Source organism: Nilaparvata lugens, chromosome 10 (assembly GCF_014356525.2).
Source record: "Nilaparvata lugens isolate BPH chromosome 10, ASM1435652v1, whole genome shotgun sequence".
Lineage (NCBI taxonomy): Eukaryota > Metazoa > Arthropoda > Insecta > Hemiptera > Delphacidae > Nilaparvata > Nilaparvata lugens.
This window is the reverse complement of record NC_052513.1, coordinates 31,686,112-31,704,901: the sequence shown is the minus strand read 5'-3', so window position 1 is coordinate 31,704,901 and position 18,790 is coordinate 31,686,112. Positions and strand designations below refer to the sequence as shown.

Genomic DNA, 18,790 nt, shown 5'->3' with positions numbered 1-18,790 from the left:
AACTTAATTCCAACGGCTCCATACAACATTTATTTCATTTTACTCAAAAAAAATATTTTTTTTTTGATGCCAGCATAAAAACTCTAACGATTTCATACACTATTTTTGCTCTATTAGATTTTTCTATTATATTTCTATTTATAGTTCAGAAAAACTATGCTCTGTCCTTTTTGTTTGTCTCTGTCTTTATTGCTCTGCCATAACTCGACTTTGCTTATTTTTACTCTTGCAATAAACTCCTTCACAGGATGTAATTATATACAGATAGAATTCACAGTAAAAATTTCAGAGAAGCTCTCACTCATAAGGAAATTGTGAGGATGATGCTCTGCACCGTAAAACTTCCTTCTTGTTCTAAGAAACCTGTAGATTCATGTATACATATTTTATAGATTTAATAAGGATTATAAAATAGAATACTTGATGAAAATTTATAAGGAAACGTACCACCCGGGGGTTTTTGAACCAATCATAGAAGCTTTTTACTTGCTTCCAGAAACTCATTTTATTCATCATAATTAGACTCATCGATCATCATAAAATCATGGACTAAATTGAAAATAATATGCATTATAAAGTAAGAAAAATTGATGAGGAAATAAATACTTACCATCCAGTGGTTCTATCTCTGTATCGTAGGAGCTTCCTTCTTGCTTTCAGAAACTCATTTGACTTGCCGATTTTAATTGATTACTTTCCAATACTGGATGACGCCCCCACCTCCGTATCAAAGTGCTTCCTGTTTATTGTCATATTTAGAGCGCTGGAACCGATTTCCAAGTTCAGTTTTGTTATCAGTTCTGCGCGCACCGCTTGAAAGTAAAAGTAGAGTGTTAGCTGACGTTTTTTATTCAACTGGTTGCATTTTATGTATTTGACGCTGGTTGTATTTTATGTATTTTTAGATATGTTTTCTATCAAGTTACTTGAGTGTTGATCAACTTAATTGATCATTTGGGCTGATTTTTATCTCATCCACTGATAACTGGCAATTTAAATAGTCAACTATCATATTTTGTTACAGAATTGATTGTTGATTGTTGTCGGTCATCTCGACATAAATTTTATTTTTTCATTATTTTGAATGGTTTTTCTGTTTTTAAAGAGTGTGGTTGTAAACTAATATACGTACTTCATGAGGGCAGTGTTATCCCAATAGTTTAAACACAGTTTCAAGTGTATATTATGTTTGTCTTGTAAGCAGTAGTAGTACTACTGAAGTAGTTTAAAAAAAGTGGTGAACAATTTTAAAAGCTGAGAAGATGACTCAAATAGAGAATAATGGAGAAAAAACAGTTGAGGATTATCATGAACAATTGGGTAATTATAGAATGGATTTTGATATAATTTATCATAGTTTCTACTTTATTTTGAACTCTATTATATAAAATGATATAGACTATAAAATAGAATATTACATGTAATCGATTATTTTTTTAATTTTCAGAGTGGGAATCAGGCTTGTTAATAATTTTAATTTTTTTGTTACTTCCAACCCACTTCTTCTATTCCCTTCTATTCAATTCCTTCCGTTTTTTATTCCATTCGGTATTCTCCTCTTATTCAAGTTTCAAATCTCAATCATCGTTTGCTTTATGAATTAAAATGATATTTTATCTTAATCCTTTCCAAATTGTAATAATTATACAATTTAAGCATAAATTCATCTCTACTTTATGTCTTCTATATATTATTTCATTTTCTTTCTCAGTTTCTTCCACTTTCATGTACAACCAAACATTTTCCATAATTTATCTATGTTTATTTCATATTATTTGTTTTCTCCATATTTATATTTATTTCCTTTCATTTTTCAATCTTTGTCATATAACATTTAAGCGTTCATACCTTCATGACGTTTTGCTATTTGTTGTTCTAGAACAAGTGTCATGCATTGCTGCAAGTTAAGTAGGCTTACTGTATTTGATGCATGAAGAAAATATCAAGCATTGAAAATACACGTGCTATTGAATACTAACCAACCGATACTCCTCCAAGGTTGTCAATAATTTCATAACACTCTGTCAATAAACTTACGTATTAGCACTAAAAAATTGGTCACGGTTCCTCTTTAGCAGTGAATTTTACTATCTATAACATGCATTTATTAATGTATTACGGTACCTTAATATTTAGTTGATTTATCATGGGTAATTAAATCAAATCAAATCGAATCAAATTGGTTTTTATTATCATGATTTCAGGGTACAAATATTCATATTATGCAACAACGTTCTCAACATCTTCTGCAACCAAACAATCATAAATAAAACTTACAGTTGAACTAAAAAATTAATCATTATAACTAAATCTAGTTGTTATTATATCGTAGCTCATGAAAATACAACATTATATTTTAAAAAACTTCATGAAAACTCTCCACAAAGGCAAAGCCTGTGTGTGGAAGAGGGTAATAAATGATGTATTGATATTTAATTATCGATAACACTATAGTTATCTAGTTGATTATCGTTGAAATCATTTATCAACCGAGGTGCTGTGAAGTCAAGTTATCACGAGTTGAAAAACAAATAGAACATGCATAGTATATAGGAACGTTAACGCTATTTGTTTTGGCGTAAAATGCATGAAAAATCAACATTTACCTGTTTTTGAATTAAAGTATGAAATGATACTTGAAGGTCCCAGATTTGTATCCTTTAAATCTATTGTTACTCTTCGCCGTTAATAAAACGTGCTCTTCCTTATGCTAATAAAAAAGAGTTTTGATTAGATAATAATCCATTCAAGGATCCTTGTCATCATTTTCTTAAGAGAATGATACAGCTTTTCTTTTCAATCCTTGTTTAGATCCTTCATAAAATATCATTCATTAAACTCTCCTTAATCCTTCACAGCTACTTAGTAATAAATATCTATCATTTTTTCTTCAATGCAGCAACTATATTTTTATCCTTGTTCTTTCTTGCTGAGGATAATACCTCAATATATGGTATTGATACCATATATTGATACCATATATTATGGTATTGATACCATAATACTTTGGCTTGGGCATGGGTAATGGGAAGGAAGATTGTGAGAGATGATTGTAGTATTTGATTAAAATTTTATTGTAGTTGATTTCGTGAACCATTTCATTCCATTAATAATTTTTATTGACATACATGATAGATTGAAACGGTCCCTAGATGCTAGACGGCCATTATTATTGTACAAAATAGTAGCTTACCTACATGTAAATAAAAATATAAATCTGAGGACCCTTTTTTAAATTATTTCGCTACGAAAAAGCTAATTTCGTTGCGAAATAATTAAAAAAAGGGTACTAAGATTTATATTTTTATTTACATTCAATAGTAGCCCTAAGAAAAAGAGAATCAATAGCTTACCTACTTATATCATCAGACTACACTGTCTATGACGTGTTTATTATAGTTGTGTGGCCTACACCAAATTAGGTCGTTTGGGATAATTCAATAAATCCTGGTTTGGTTAATTCAGGTAGAATATTAATACTTCTTATGTTTCCTATAAATCCTGATCCTGAGAGTAGGTAGGTCTACTGATATTGTTCAATAATATTAAATGTCTAGGGACCTCTTAACAAAAACCAATATATCATTACAACTTTTCATATAAACAGATAGAAAAAAGTTGAAATGTATCACTGTTTAACATGGAAACCAGATATGTGCTCTTGAGACAGTAGTGCTCTCGATAATCAAGTTGAATATAATAATACTTTTGATTAGGATAGAGTGATATCCACTCCAAACTGTCCTATACAATTTTCAATATAAACAGATAGAAAAATGTGTAAATGTATTACTGTTTAACATGGAAACCAGATATAAATATGTGCTCTTGAGACAGCAGTGCTCTTGATAATCAAGTTGAACACAATACTACTTTTGATTAGGATAGAGTGATATCCACTTCAAACTGTCAGCATTGGTTAGATGAAAAACATTGCTTTTACTTGTGAGGAATGCTGACAGTGTAAAGTGAGTCATAATTGGTATTCAATTGCATTCTGATTGGATTGGATTCAAATTTATGTCAAGAATTGGATTAGCGAAAGTGGAGCAGTAAAACGTTATCTAAATCGGTTTCACCCTGATTGTCGTCTTGAGAATTATTATTGTTGGACCGGAACAATAATTAATAAAAGTAGATGAGCTCTAAATACCAGAGTGTTTGGCTCATCAAGTGCTGAAATAGATACAATTGAAAAGTGTTTGTTTTGGTTTGTTCAAGGATTTGTAAGTTTCCCAGACTACTCTACGCTGTCATAAAAACAAAATTAATACAATATATACACAGCATGACAAAATACAATCTATAACAAGGCTTTGAGTACAATTCATCATGTGTTTCGGATGGACACGCTAACCGTCGGTCCTGGCTGCCTTGGTCATGTCAGAGGTCCTGAAATTGTTCAGGTGCGACTTGAAAACTCTGACACCAGACCTGAGCCAGCCAGGTCTCTCGATATTATTATTATCATGAACTGTGATTATTAATTCACTAGAAATACATTATCATTAGTCAATAATGACCATAAAATCAGTCTATTTTGTGAGAAACTTGTTGAAAGTTACTTTCTTTGATTCATAACTAGATCTTTTTGCTGGGAAGCCATCTTCTGGTTGTGATCTTACTTTGTACTATAGAGAAGAGATAGGGATCGTCATTATTTGTCTATGGTTGTACTTTGAGTACATATTTTGGAATCCCTCATCTGTGTTCGGTTTTGTATCATTATCAATCTCAAATAAACCTTCAAACTCTATGTATTTTCTGTCCGATAATAGAATTGGGACTGTAAAATATTTTTAAAATGTAGAATTTTGATAAGAAGACAAACAGTTCGTTGAGCTTGTTAGCAAAGATAAACAGAAACGTTTGGTAAGCTACAGTGTTGATTGAATTTTATTTAACAGATCACTGAAATTGAGAATTGAAGTCTGTTCACTTATCTTCTCTGTTGAATCAATAGAATCAATATACATAATTGCTTCGGCAGCACTCTAGGATTAGAACTGTATACTTGCTATTCAAATTTTCAAATATTTTAGAAAGTATTTTATTGTACAATAGGCCTATTGTTTTACAATTCAGAAACCTATATTTACATTCTCTTTCTCCATTTTTTCAAAATAAATTCATAATATATTTAATTAAACAATCGTTCAAAATTTATAAATGTTGATTTTTCAAATTCATTTATATTTTTCATCATATTCCCGTTCCAAAGCAAACAGGTTTATCAATTTTTTTCTAGAAAACGATTGATTTCAATTCACGGTGTATTAGCTCAGTGAAAGTAGAAACTTCCAGTTAAGAAATATCTCTCAGCACCCGATGTTAATTCCAACTCAGATAAATAAACTATTATAATTAGTAACTAGTCAACATTGATCTATAAAATAATTGATATCAATCTCTGTTCTGTTCTAGCTCAGTAAAAATAGTAGCTTTCAGAATAGAAATATTTGTTAAACCCTTAATAGACGATCATTTGTTTTCAGATGAAATAAACTGTATAGTGAGGTCCTCGTTATAATGACAGTATTTGATCAACTTTGGTTTTGCTCTCCTTATCTATCATTCGACAAAGCCAAAGGTACTATCCTTTTCTAGGTCCACAACGATGACAATTATGTTTTTGACAGTGTAGAAATATAATTAATTAATGCAGATAATAGGCATCGCTATTCTTCTATCTTTATCCACTGCCATTATAACGTGGACCACTCTATAGTAGGCCTAATTACTAAACAATCTATTAGTTAATTTTCTTAGAGAAGGCTTACGTTCAATCTACCTGAACTTTTTAAGATCAAGAAAAATATAAACTTCGACTAAATATGTGTAGGCTATGTTGAAAAACAGTTGAATACAGTTAAATGAGTGCATTTTTTATACAAAGGAAACTCTCACTTAAGAAGTATTGCCCAACATCCAATGAACGATAATTCTATCTCAGATAAAATAGACTATGATAATAAGTGTTTAGTCAACGATCTTATTTACATTTCTAACGGGTACTTGTTTGAAATTGGACGGCGCAGTTAGAAAGCTTTGAGGCCAAGGATAATATTGTATTTTCAATCGACCAGTATGACTTGAATATGCTGATAATTAATTAGCTCAAAAAATTAGTTAACCGCTTTTGAACTTTCCAGTGTTCAAATTCTGTTTAACGGTCTCCAAGCAGACAATAACAATTAAATTCAGGCAATGAACTGTGTGATTGATGGAACTCTTTCGAGTTAAATTGAATGTCTTGACTGTAATTTACTTCCTGTTTACAATTTGTTGAAAAATTATTGTATTCTAATTGCGACTAATTGACCGTTGAATATTGGCAGTTCCGTCTTGTCATTTTTTAATAGTCCAATAAAATTGTTTTTCTTGATAAATGACGGAAACATCCTTTTATGGAAAAGTCTCGATAGAGACTTTGAAGATTGACAATGACAATCAGATTGTGTTCAAACTGAACACAAACTATTGTGTTTATGTAACATTTATAATTATATTATAAATGTATTAAGTTGTTTATAAAGGTAATAAAGGTATATTTTCAATATATTAACTTCTAATAGAGCACGTTTATGTAACGTGACTGTTATTGGAAACAAACTATTGAAGATTGAAGTTTCAATCTGCAAAAGAAGAATAAAAATACAATAATTCCAGAGAAATATAATAGTTAAAGAACACTCTTTTTGAAGCGTGCTGCTCAAGGTTTTCTGTTTAATACTAGTCACATTACTTAATCATTTTAATAAGTGAATTTGACATCTTCAAATGTTCAAATCTTTTAGTTATATATTCAGAATTTTTTGTTGTAGTATTGGTACTACAATTGTAACATCCTGACGTTAATGCACCTCACCTTCCTCTCAAGTTATTAAATTTTTCTTGTTGATAATATATATTATAACTAGCCGTCAGGATCGCTTCGCTCGCCATATCCGTCTATCCAGGGGGCTCCGCCCCCTGGACCCCCGGCTGGATCGTCCAAAAATGAGATCTGCGGCTAATTTTGGGCGTATCTTTAGCGTTATTTCAAATTCCTTCTAACAAAACATTATTACACCCCAGCTGAGCTTCTATAGTAAATTTGAAATTTAAAACAATTTTCTGTTTATTTGTTCTCGATAAAGCTGAGAAAGCGCAAAAAAACGCAGATTTTGGGCGTATCTTTGGCGTTATTTAAAATTCCTTGTTACACCCTGGCTTAGTTTCTGTATTAAATTTGAACTGTTCAATTGTTCTCGATAAATCTGAGAAAAAGCAAAAAATGCTGGAAAAACGCTAATGTTGGGCGTATCTTTGACGTTATTGCAAATTCCTTCTAACACAACATTATTACACCCTAGCTGAGCTGTACTAAATTTGAACATTCTCTGTTCATTTGTTCTCGATAAAGCTGAGAAAACGCTAAAAAACGCTGGAAAAACGCAGATTTTGGGCGTATCTTTGGAAATTTTTCCAAATCCGTTCTTAGTGCGCCTCTAAAGGGCCAACTGAACATACCTACCATATTTGAACGTTTTTGGTCCGGTAGATTTTTAGTTCTGCGAGTGAGTGAGTGAGTCAGTCAGTGAGTGAGTGCTATTTCGTTTTTATATATATAGATTTACTAGGCAGGCATATATAATAAGGAGATTCTCGTGGAAGTTGATAACATTTAAAACACTTCTCCGATGCACCAGGAACTGATAAAAGAGTTTCATCATTTTGAGGTTGAGATTATTGATAAGGAGAAAGGAGTGTCTGTTTTTTAACATCTTTTATTGCTTCAGTTGTATTGGAAACATTTTCAAGACTTCTTTACTCGTTCTGTTGGAACTTATTAACACTGTAGTCAACTGTAGGCTAACGGAAACTGTAGTGTTAACTCCAACTTATTTCAACAAAATTTTCCATAGTAGTTTCAAGATAACACTATACTTCACTAGTTCTCAAATAGCTTCTAATTAGTTCGATTCAGTGATATCAAATGAATAGGCCAGCTATGAGTATTTATTATTCTATTTCTCTACCGTGATATATAGCAGGTCCGTCACACATGTTCTACACTCTGCCAAGTTTATGAATCGCACCAAAGTTAATGAACTGCTATTTTCATGAACTCTAAAGTTCACAGATTTTCAAGTGCTCTTCAGCCCAATTCATTAAGTTATTCATAAAATCATATTTGTTGGAGCCAGCTCTAGTTTTCATTTTTCGTTTTTGAATTGGACGCGCGCTCCTCGTTCAGTTCGTATTTCTTTTACTTGAGTGCGTCGCGCTCACTAGCCGGTAGATTTTTTCTTTCTGTTCAGTCTCGCTTTGAAATAGCTTGCCTCGAGTCGGGAATTGATAATTATTATTCGTCGATCATTCCCAGAAGAAAATCGTTCTTCAAATTATTATTTCTTCGTTAATGTTAAATCGTACACCATAAACCTACGTTTGGAAGAGTGTTTGCCAAACTCCCTTTAGTTGAAAGTTTTAAACTATTATTTTTCGATTGGAAAGTTCACCGATCTATAGTCTTTAAAGACATTGTAAATATCTCGTCAGAAATATATGTGCAGCGTTATATGATGGAAGCCGAATTTACCAACAGTAGATGACAATTAAGCTTGCCTTTTCACCATCCTTGATTCATCTCCTACCTCGGGGACACCTGAATACCTTACCTGGGAGTTGTAAGCTCAATAATATAAATATTACATTAGGTACTCTGCAGATTTTCGGTGAGTTGTTCTTTTATATATTCATTGCATGTACTTGTTTCTGTAGAGATATCACTTGTTTCTTTTCTATTCAATACAGTCCACTTTACATCAAAATTATTGATTACCAATTTAAAATCAATATAAATTTCTTAAAGTTGAACCTTAGAGTTTACACTGGTCCACCAGGCCAGATTTTATTGGCTATTTTTTATTCAAATATTTGGCAAGCACTTATCCAATTTTATTGTAAATCGTTTGTGCATGCTAGGGTTCAAACCTGTTTGTACATTATGAATTGAGCCGATCAAGTTGGTTCACTCTTATCTCTATTGTCCGATCGGAACCGTTACTTTGCAATGCTGATAACGTTATCGCTTAGCTTGCTTCGTCTATTGAGCTTTCTCTGTTCAATTTGTACTAACATTATCATTTTGCTTGCTTGAATCATCAATGAAAATCGTTCATTGTTGCATTCGTAATTTTATTCGAAAATTAGTAAATGAAAATCATTAAGACCTTGCCAATATCCAATCATGAGTGAAAAGAAGTTAAAGCTCAAACGAGCTAAACTTGAGCAATATTTCTATCATATTCAACGTACTTTCGAATTGTCGAAAAAGGCTTTAAAAGAAGAAGCTAGTGCTAAACAATTTCTAATTCTCTATAGTTCCACTCTTAAAACTGTTCAGGATTATGAAGCTGTTGAAATGGAAATACAGGAGCTTGAAATGGAAAAAGACCCGGAATTTGTACCCAAATTTAGTAGTTCACATATGGAAATGTTCGAACATATGGAAGCAATTGCTAGTGAATTGAAAAAACGCAGTCAGGTTGTACCTAGTGTTTCTACCCCGCCTCAACCTGTATCTTCCAATAAGGATTCGTCTAATATTTTACCGAAAATTGAAATTCCTGTGTTCGACGGAGATCAATCAAAATGGGCGGTATTCTACGAAATGTTTAAATGCATGATTCATGACAACAAATCGATTCCAAATCAACAAAAGGTCCAATATCTGGTGTCCAAACTATCTGGAGAAGCGGCTAATATTTCACGTCATCTACCACCTATTGCTAATAATTATGAAATTATTTGGGATGCATTAATTAAGCGGTTCAATGACCCCCGCTCACTCTCAAATGTGTACTTGAAACAAATTTTCGAATTCAATTGTCTAAAATCTGAGTCTCGTGCAGGTTTAGTTTCTATAGTCGATCAGTTCTGTGGTTCAATTACTGCTTTAAAACGCCTACGAGGTTAAGATGTATCTGATGCAATATTTCTGTTCCAAGCGTTGAAAATTTTAGATCCTGTTTCTCGAAAGGCATTTGAAGCTTCAGTTCATACTAAGGATGATCCCACATATACTGATTTTGTTTCATTCATCGAAAGGCAGATTAAATCGTTACCGCATGACGAATCGTCTAAACAATGCAAGCCAGTAGTGAAACCAATACCAAAATCCAAAGTGTTGGTTGTTCAATCGAATTCGCAAGTGACCAAATCACCGGTAAAAATATCAGAATGTCTGAAATGTTCGATGACAAATCATAAATTGATCAATTGTCGTCTTTTTCGTCAGTTATCACCTTGGGACCGTTTTCGTTTTGTTAAGAAGAAGGGTTGCTGTTTGAAATGTTTCTCGCCAGCCCATCGTAGTAAAGATTGTACTTCTTCCAACTGCGAGGAATGTAGTCAGAAGCATAATTCGCTTTTACATTTCGGAAATGCTTCAAATTCGTCATCAAATTTGGATGCGAAAAAGGTAGAAAATAATACTATTACCTGTTGTTCTATCGATTCGAAGTCGGCACCGTATAGTGTTCTACTATCAACTGCTCAAGTCGAGGTACCTGATAAGAGAGGTAGATTGCACAAAATAAGAGTTTTAGTTGATTCAGCTAGTCAAAGTCATTTCATTACTCGTAAACTTTGTCGTAAATTGCAACTATCGATTTCTCCTTTCCAATTAATTGTGAATGGTTTTGTCGGAAATTCGCAATCAGTTTTTGGTCGTACTTTTGTCACGCTTCAATCTCGACTCGATTCTAGTGTTAAATTTTCCATTGAACCATTAGTTGTCGAAAAAATCATGGAACAGCTTCCCACTAGTAAAATTGATAATTCTAAATTATCAAATTTGTTTGGTCTTCGACTTGCTGATGAAAGTTATCACATTCCCAGCGAAATTGACGCTATTATAGGAGCTGAATTAGTGCCCCATATTTTCCGAAATGGTCGTGTGGAAATTGACTCGAATTATTTGATGGCTTTGGAAAGTGTTTTCGGTTATATTTTGATGGGTAGAGCCCCTATTTTAACTCAATCTTCAGAAAATTCAACGTGTTTGATGACTTGTCTAACATCACCGTTGGATAAGTTAGTTCGAAAATTTTGGGAAGTGGAAAGCGTTCCAGATGTAGGAAAACAACTCACTGCTGATGAGTTGGAATGCGAGAAGGATTTTGCATCGTCCGTTCGTCGTGAAAATTCGGGTAGATTCGTTGTCTCATTATCGTTTTCAAAATCCCCTGATTGTCTTGGTGATTCTTATGCTATGTCAGAACGTCGACTCATCAGTTTGGAGAAACGACTGGCACGTGATCCAAACATGCGTTTAGTGTATCACGATGTCCTCTTGGATTATCTCAAACAAGGACACATGGAATTGATAAAAAATCAGAGTGATAAAAGTGGTTATTTTATACCTCATCATGCTGTAATCAAAACTCAGAGTCAATCAACGCCTTTGCGTATTGTCTTTGACGCAGGCGCGAAAACTACTACTGGAGTATCATTGAATGATATACTTCATATCGGCCCCAAGTTGCAAACGGATATTTTCGTTCTGTTAGTCAATTTTCGGTTATTTTCTATCGCTGTAACTGCTGATATAAAGCAGATGTATAGACAGATTCTTGTCGATGAATCGTGTCGCAAATTTCAGCGTTTGTTATGGAGATTTTCGTCCAATGATCCCATACAAATTTTTGAATTAAAAACTGTCGTATTTGGTCTGAGTGAGTCACCGTTTCTAGCTCTCAGAACTGTCCATCAACTTGTTCAAGAAGAAGGTGAAAATTTCCCTGATGCTAAAGCTCATATTCCGAGTGACATGTTTATGGATGATTTGGTGACAAGTGTGTCTTCTTTAGGTGAAGCAAATCGTCTTTGTAGTCAGGCTAAAGAATTGTTCGAGAGAGGCGGATTCGAACTTACTAAATGGTGTTCCAATTCACCTGAATTGATGAATGATTTCTCGGAAGATGAAAAATCGGCCTTGTCTAAAGATTTCGAGATGGGAAATTTGTTGGCTGTCCTAGGTTTGAAATGGCAACCTGGTAGTGATTCGTTTTGTTTTTCAGTGAATCCTAATCAGTCTGTTCCTACCAAACGTCACATTTTATCGGTAGTAGCACGCATTTTCGATCCTTTGGGACTCTTGTCACCCCTAACTTTGTTTCTTAAATGTTTAATTAAACAATTATGGAATGCTGGTCTTGATTGGGACGATTCAGTACCTCCCTCTATTGCGCTTCAATGGGAGACATGTCAGAAGGAGTTCCCTTTATTGTCCAATCTCTTCATACCACGTCATTTAGGAGTGATGAATGATTCGAAAATTACTGTCATTGGTTTCTGTGATGCATCGACTTTAGGTTATGGTGGTGTGATCTACATAAAATCTCAAATGGATATGCAACCTGCAACTATCACATTGTTGTGCGCTAAATCAAAAGTCACGCCATCTAAGACTTTATCCATACCTAGGCTTGAATTATGCGCGGCGCTCTTGCTCGCTGAATTAATACAGGTTGTTGTCTCTGTTTTGAGCCTTCGTTGTCACGTGACTCGCGTTGTTGCATTATCGGATTCAACTGTTGTCTTACATTGGATCAGGGGCTGTCCATCTAGATGGCAATCTTTCGTCGCTAATCGAGTTACGAAAATTCAAGACTGTCCTATCAACGACTGGTTACACGTGGCAGGAAATTCAAACCCAGCTGATCCCATTTCGAGAGGTTTATCCCCTTCTGAAATAATTAATCATGATTTGTGGTGGTCTGGCCCCTCTTGGCTAATGTTAGAAGAGAGTGATTGGCCCGTCAAGGTCGATCTGGAACCTATAGAGTGTCTACCTGAGGTCAAGGTTCACTCAATTGTCACTGTAGTACAGTCGGAAAATTCATCTATTAATTCGATTCATCTTTTAATTGCTCGTTGTTCCAACTACCAACGTCTATTGCGTATCATGGTGTTAATATTGAAAGTACTTCGTCTATTGCCTAAACCTCATGAATTAGATTTCGATTTGGCAGAAAAACATTTGTGTAAAGTCGTACAAAAAATTCATTTTTCGAAAGAATTACTGGAATTGAAAGCTGGGAAAGAATGTACTTCTCATCTTCAACAACTGTCACCCTTTCTTGATCATGATATTATTCGTGTGGGTGGACGTTTACAAAATTCTGAGTTGAATTATGACAGCTGTCATCCGATTATATTACCGAAAAATGATCCATTGGTCACGCTTTTGATTGCTTATTTTCATGAAAAGCACTGTCACGCTGGACCTCATTTATTGGCGTCTATTTTGAGACAAAAATATTGGATTTTATCAGCCCGTGTCCTTATAAGGAGTCATGTACGAAAATGTAACAAGTGTTTTCACTATCGTCCCACTCTTACACCGCCGAAAATGGGCAATCTGCCAGCCTGTAGAACTCTGTCGTCTAAACCATTCGTCCAATGTGGAGTTGATTATGGTGGACCCATTCGAATCACCATGGCCAGGCGTCGGAATCCTTTCATATTTAAATCGTACATTTGTCTTTTTATCTGTATGGCAACTAAAGCCGTTCACATTGAATTAGTTTCGGACTTATCGACCCAAATGTTCTTATCAGCTTTTCGCCGTTTCCTTGCTCGACGAGGTCCTTGTAAGGTCATGTATTCCGATAATGGTACCAACTTCGTCGGCGCCTATGATGAGCTAATAAAATTGTCACGGATGCTGAACTCCAAGGAATATCAAAACCTGCTCCAGAATGAACTTGCTGATCATAGCATTGAGTGGAATTTCATCCCGCCAGGTTCACCTCACTTCGGCGGTCTTTGGGAGGCGAATATAAAATCAGTAAAGTCACACCTGTTTCGAGTTATTGGTAACCAGTTGTTGACTTATGAAGAATTGAACACTGTCTTAGTTCAAATTGAGGCTGTACTTAACTCACGCCCGTTATGTCAAATGAGCATGGATCCGAGTGAACCCCTCGCCCTCACACCGGCTCATTTTCTCACTTTGACACCTCTTAAGTACCTTCCTATGTTAAATGTGGAAGATCGTCCAATGAATCAATTGGATCGGTTTGAATTAGTCAATCAAATGGTTCAGTCTTTCTGGAGTCGTTGGCGCAAAGAATACTTACATGAATTACAAACCCGTGTGAAATGGTGTAAGGATTCCACCCCTCTCACGGTTGGTACAATCGTCCTTGTGGATCAACCAAATGTCGCACCGTTGAAATGGCCAATGGGGGTGATTGAGGAAGTATTTCCCGGTGCTGACGGTGTCGTTCGAGTGGCTATGGTGCGGTGCGCCAATGGTCGCTTCAAAAGGCCGGCTACAAAGTTGTATCCGTTGCCTACTCAATAATTTTCCTTTTGCATTTTTTGTTTTATTCTCGTTTTGTTTTATTTTTATTTCTTTCGTCGTTTATTCATTGTTTTTTTTTCGTTTCTTTGTTCTCTAGCCTTGTCTGAAAATAGCTTTTCAGCCGGGGGGGGATATTGGAGCCAGCTCTAGTTTTCATTTTTCGTTTTTGAATTGGACGCGCGCTCCTCGTTCAGTTCATATTTCTTTCACTTGAGTGCGTCGCGCTCACTAGCCGGTAGATTTTTTCTTTCTGTTCAGTCTCGCTTTGAAATAGCTTGCCTCGAGTCGGGAATTGATAATTATTATTCGTCGATCATTCCCAGAAGAAAATCGTTCTTCAAATTATTATTTCTTCGTTAATGTTAAATCGTACACCATAAACCTAAGTTTGGAAGAGTGTTTGCCAAACTCCCTTTAGTTGAAAGTTTTAAACTATTATTTTTCGATTGGAAAGTTCACCGATCTATAGTCTTTAAAGACATTGTAAATATCTCGTCAGAAATATATGTGCAGCGTTATATGATGGAAGCCGAATTTACCAACAGTAGATGACAATTAAGCTTGCCTTTTCACCATCCTTGATTCATCTCCTACCTCGGGGACACCTGAATACCTTACCTGGGAGTTGTAAGCTCAATAATATAAATATTACATTAGGTACTCTGCAGATTTTCGGTGAGTTGTTCTTTTATATATTCATTGCATGTACTTGTTTCTGTAGAGATATCACTTGTTTCTTTTCTATTCAATACAGTCCACTTTACATCAAAATTATTGATTACCAATTTAAAATCAATATAAATTTCTTAAAGTTGAACCTTAGAGTTTACAATATTCTTGATGATGTAGATAGAACTATCATTAAAGATTAAAACTATATCATGTGTCCAATAAAGTGGTACAATAATTATTTGAAGTAGCCGATAAATTGACAAATCCACTATGATTCAGAGGAAATTTAAATCGTGTAACCCGCCTAATCTATGTAGTTCAGTTTCGGAAAACATATTCTAGTAACTTCTATAAAACCATCAAACAGTAATAATTATGTGGAAGTGAACGATTTATTGCTACAACTTGAACAATAGTGCTGTAGCATAAGGTGGCATAATTTTTCAACTAAATCTTTTCTAAAATGGAGGAAGAAATTGAACTGAAGCCAATAAAAAAAAATCCTGTTGAAAGTGAAACTTGTCTAAATGATAATTTGAATAGTGAAAGTTTAGTTGTGGAAGTATGCGTTGAAGTAATAAGACCAGGTAGGAAAAATATAAATTTTCAAGAATTATATTAATTTCAGAATGCTGTTCACGTGTGTAGCCTAAATTGAAATTCTTATGTGAATTGAAAAAAGAATTTCCTACGATAGCTCTTGTTATTTCCATTTCAGCTATCGATATTGAGTCTGTTTTAACTGTAAAAGTTCAGTATCCTAATTAAAAAAGCAAGTGTTCATATGACGTATTCAAACTGTCTCAAGGATGATTCATGAAGCGATTATAAAGATATTGATTATGAAATGGTAAAATACGCTATTAAAAGAGTTAATGTTTGAGGAACAGCAAATTGAACCTTAGAAAAGTGTGCTTGAGAAATATCAAGTATAATAATTAAAAGATTTAATTAGCCTACTAACACGAGCCAAAATTTGCCATTAAGGAGTAGATCATGTAATATTATACAATATTGAAAGTTATTACTTATGATAGTATTAATAATTGAAAGAGAAGAGGATAAAAACTGCAAGTAAAGATTAAAGAATTGTGATTATATTGTAGGTAGATTGAAGATGAAGATTGTTGAGTGATAAATAATACCTACTGATAAGGATACGAGATTAAAAATGTATTGATTGTGAAGCATTGTTCAGTTGTTACCGTATCTATTACGCAAAAGCTTCAATTGAATTGGCATTGTTGTTTGTAGGTTATATCATAGACTAACATAGGCCTACTCTCCTCGTGATTTTATTTAGCAATACAGGACACAGTCTACGTTATAATTTCTGAAATTTGATGTTATTCATCTCAAAACTAATAATGATCACTTGAACTCCTTTTAACTTGAAAATTCCTTCCCGTACAATTTTTGCCAAATATTTTCACAATCACAGTAGTTACAAACAATTTCCATTGAATTTGAAAAATTTCACATTATACCTAGATGATTTATTATAAAAAATCACTAACTATATTACAAGTCTAGTATACTCAGTAATACTGTAACTACACCCTTTATATTTGCTTCACACATTATATAATTATATAATTTCGCCCACATCACTTTTATTGTAAAGTGTAAATAAAAGTCATTTATCTATCTATCTATATATACTTTGTATATATTTATCTCACAGGAATGTTGCACTATTACCTGGGTAATAAACATAAAAAGTCTCAATAATATGCGCGACCTTGAGAAGTGCAGGCTATAAATCACTTGTCATGAAGTGAAGTAACTGCTTCACTGGACTATTTTAATTTCCTCTCTGCAATTATTATCTAACTCTGAATTTTCGCAGTACTCAAGAACTTGCTCAAGTGCATAATACGAGTAGTAAGTAGCAAGAGCTATTAGGATGTTTGCAAGGATAATGTACTTAGCTACAATGGAGAAGTTTATTTTAGTCAATTTTAGTCAATTCTTCATAAATAAATAATACTGTACTGAGATAGAATAAATTTATAGAAAATTATGCTCCTCATTTCTTTCAATTAAAAATTGTTTGAAGTAAAATTTTTCGAATGAAAATTGATATTGTGGAATTTTTCCATAATTGGAAAAACACAGTTTTATTTTTGTCACATCCACATTTATTAGACATTTATACAGGACTGCAGTTTCGTGTTGAAACCACCACGAAAGATGTGTTGGTTTCAACACGAAACTGCAATCCTGTATAAATGTCGAATAAATGTGGATGTGACAAAAATAGAACTGCTTTCCGCCTAATCACTGTTATTCAATTATAACAGTTAATCGAGTCCACCTCTTTAAGAATAAGAATGCTTTTATTTCTTCAAAGCACAAAGAAAATAATTTTTATGACTGATATATCCTGTAAAGAATTTTCAATTTTTTACATAAATAATTCTTTTCTTTCTAACAGGAGGAAAATTTGGCACAAGACACTGGCAGGCGTTGATGCTATTCCTGATAATCATCAATGCCTACGCGATGCGGGTCAACTTATCAGTCGGAATCGTGGCCATGACTGACAACTCATCAAATCCCCATTTCCCGGTAACTGGCTAATTTCATCAGATATTATTCATCAACCTAATGTAACTGATGCAAAAATGTACCTTCCTAGGCATCAAATTAATTTATGAATAGAATAGACCACTTTGGACCGAATTGTAGATTTTTTCAGAAATAAAAATAAATCCAGCACTCTAGGGTCACCAACCTTTGTTTTTGTTCAAACCACATGTATGTAAATTGAACAAATATTACAGTCAACATTCTCAGTGGATGTCATACGTTTTTAAAATGTGTTAGGCCCGGTTCCTAGGGAACTTATTTAATGTAATGGACTACTAAATCTTTAGATGTAATGGTTCATTAATAAGTGTTTTACAAACCGAACTTTACTACAATATGTGGCTGGAGCTCAAGCCTTCTTTTCCCAGTCACGCCAAAAACTATTGTAATTTAATGATTATTTTTATTTGTAAAATTATTTCTTGTATTTGGCTTTGTATTTCTTATATTTCAAATTCAAATTTAATTATTCCAAAACATAATTAAAATAGTAAAAGACACACAGTACAAAGTATTTGGAATAGGCTACCTCTACAAGATTATCCAACAATGGATAATCCTTGATGTTAGGACCTTCAATGTACCGAAGTGTAATTTCAACTTTGGATGATTGTTTATTTAAAATAGATTTTCTTCAAGTAAATAGTAACACGTCTGTCAAATATTTGACACTAAATTGCTCCAAGATAAGACAAGGTGACAGATATACGTCAATCATGGCAGTTTAGAGTAATTTACAGTGAACGTATTCGTGGATAAATCGTTTGTTATGTTTAGAAAACATGCAACGGATTTTTTGAAAGCAAGGAAAACTGTTTTTGGTCTAGCTGTCACATTGTGTAATTGAGTTGTGTCTAGAATATTGATGTTATCACGATCACAATATTGATGTTTTGGTGCATTGGTATTTGATTGTATATCGTAATGTTTCATTGAATCTATCATCCAATTCCAATAATATAAACATTATTTCAATATCAAGTTTTAACAATATTAATTTTCTATTCTTTTCAACATCATGCACTCTCACCAAATCTCTGACTTGTTTCAACAATAAGTAGGCTATATTGCTCCACAATCTTTTCAAAATCTCATCGAAAATTGTGTTTGCCTTAGGTTTTAATGGTTCTGAGTATTAATAGATTCTAAAGATTTACAGTATTATGG

The 18,790-nt window shown here is 33.6% G+C and overlaps 1 protein-coding gene across 4 annotated transcripts in view; it reads left to right on the top strand.

Annotated features, from left to right (window-relative positions):
• The window catches only part of LOC111045448 (putative inorganic phosphate cotransporter), a 39,079-nt gene that overhangs the window by 5,481 nt on the left and 14,808 nt on the right, over positions 1-18,790 (top strand). Inside the window, exons 1-3 of one of the 4 annotated variants that reach the window (XM_039437221.1) lie at positions 797-883; positions 1,106-1,320; positions 17,469-17,602. In XM_039437221.1, the coding sequence (XP_039293155.1) occupies positions 1,263-1,320; positions 17,469-17,602 (192 nt within the window). In that variant the 5' untranslated portion in view covers positions 797-883; positions 1,106-1,262. Of the gene's footprint in view, positions 1-783; positions 1,321-15,479; positions 15,619-17,468; positions 17,603-18,790 lie in introns of those variants that run through there. The other 3 variants (XM_039437220.1, XM_039437218.1, XM_039437219.1) reach the window with 3 other exon arrangements.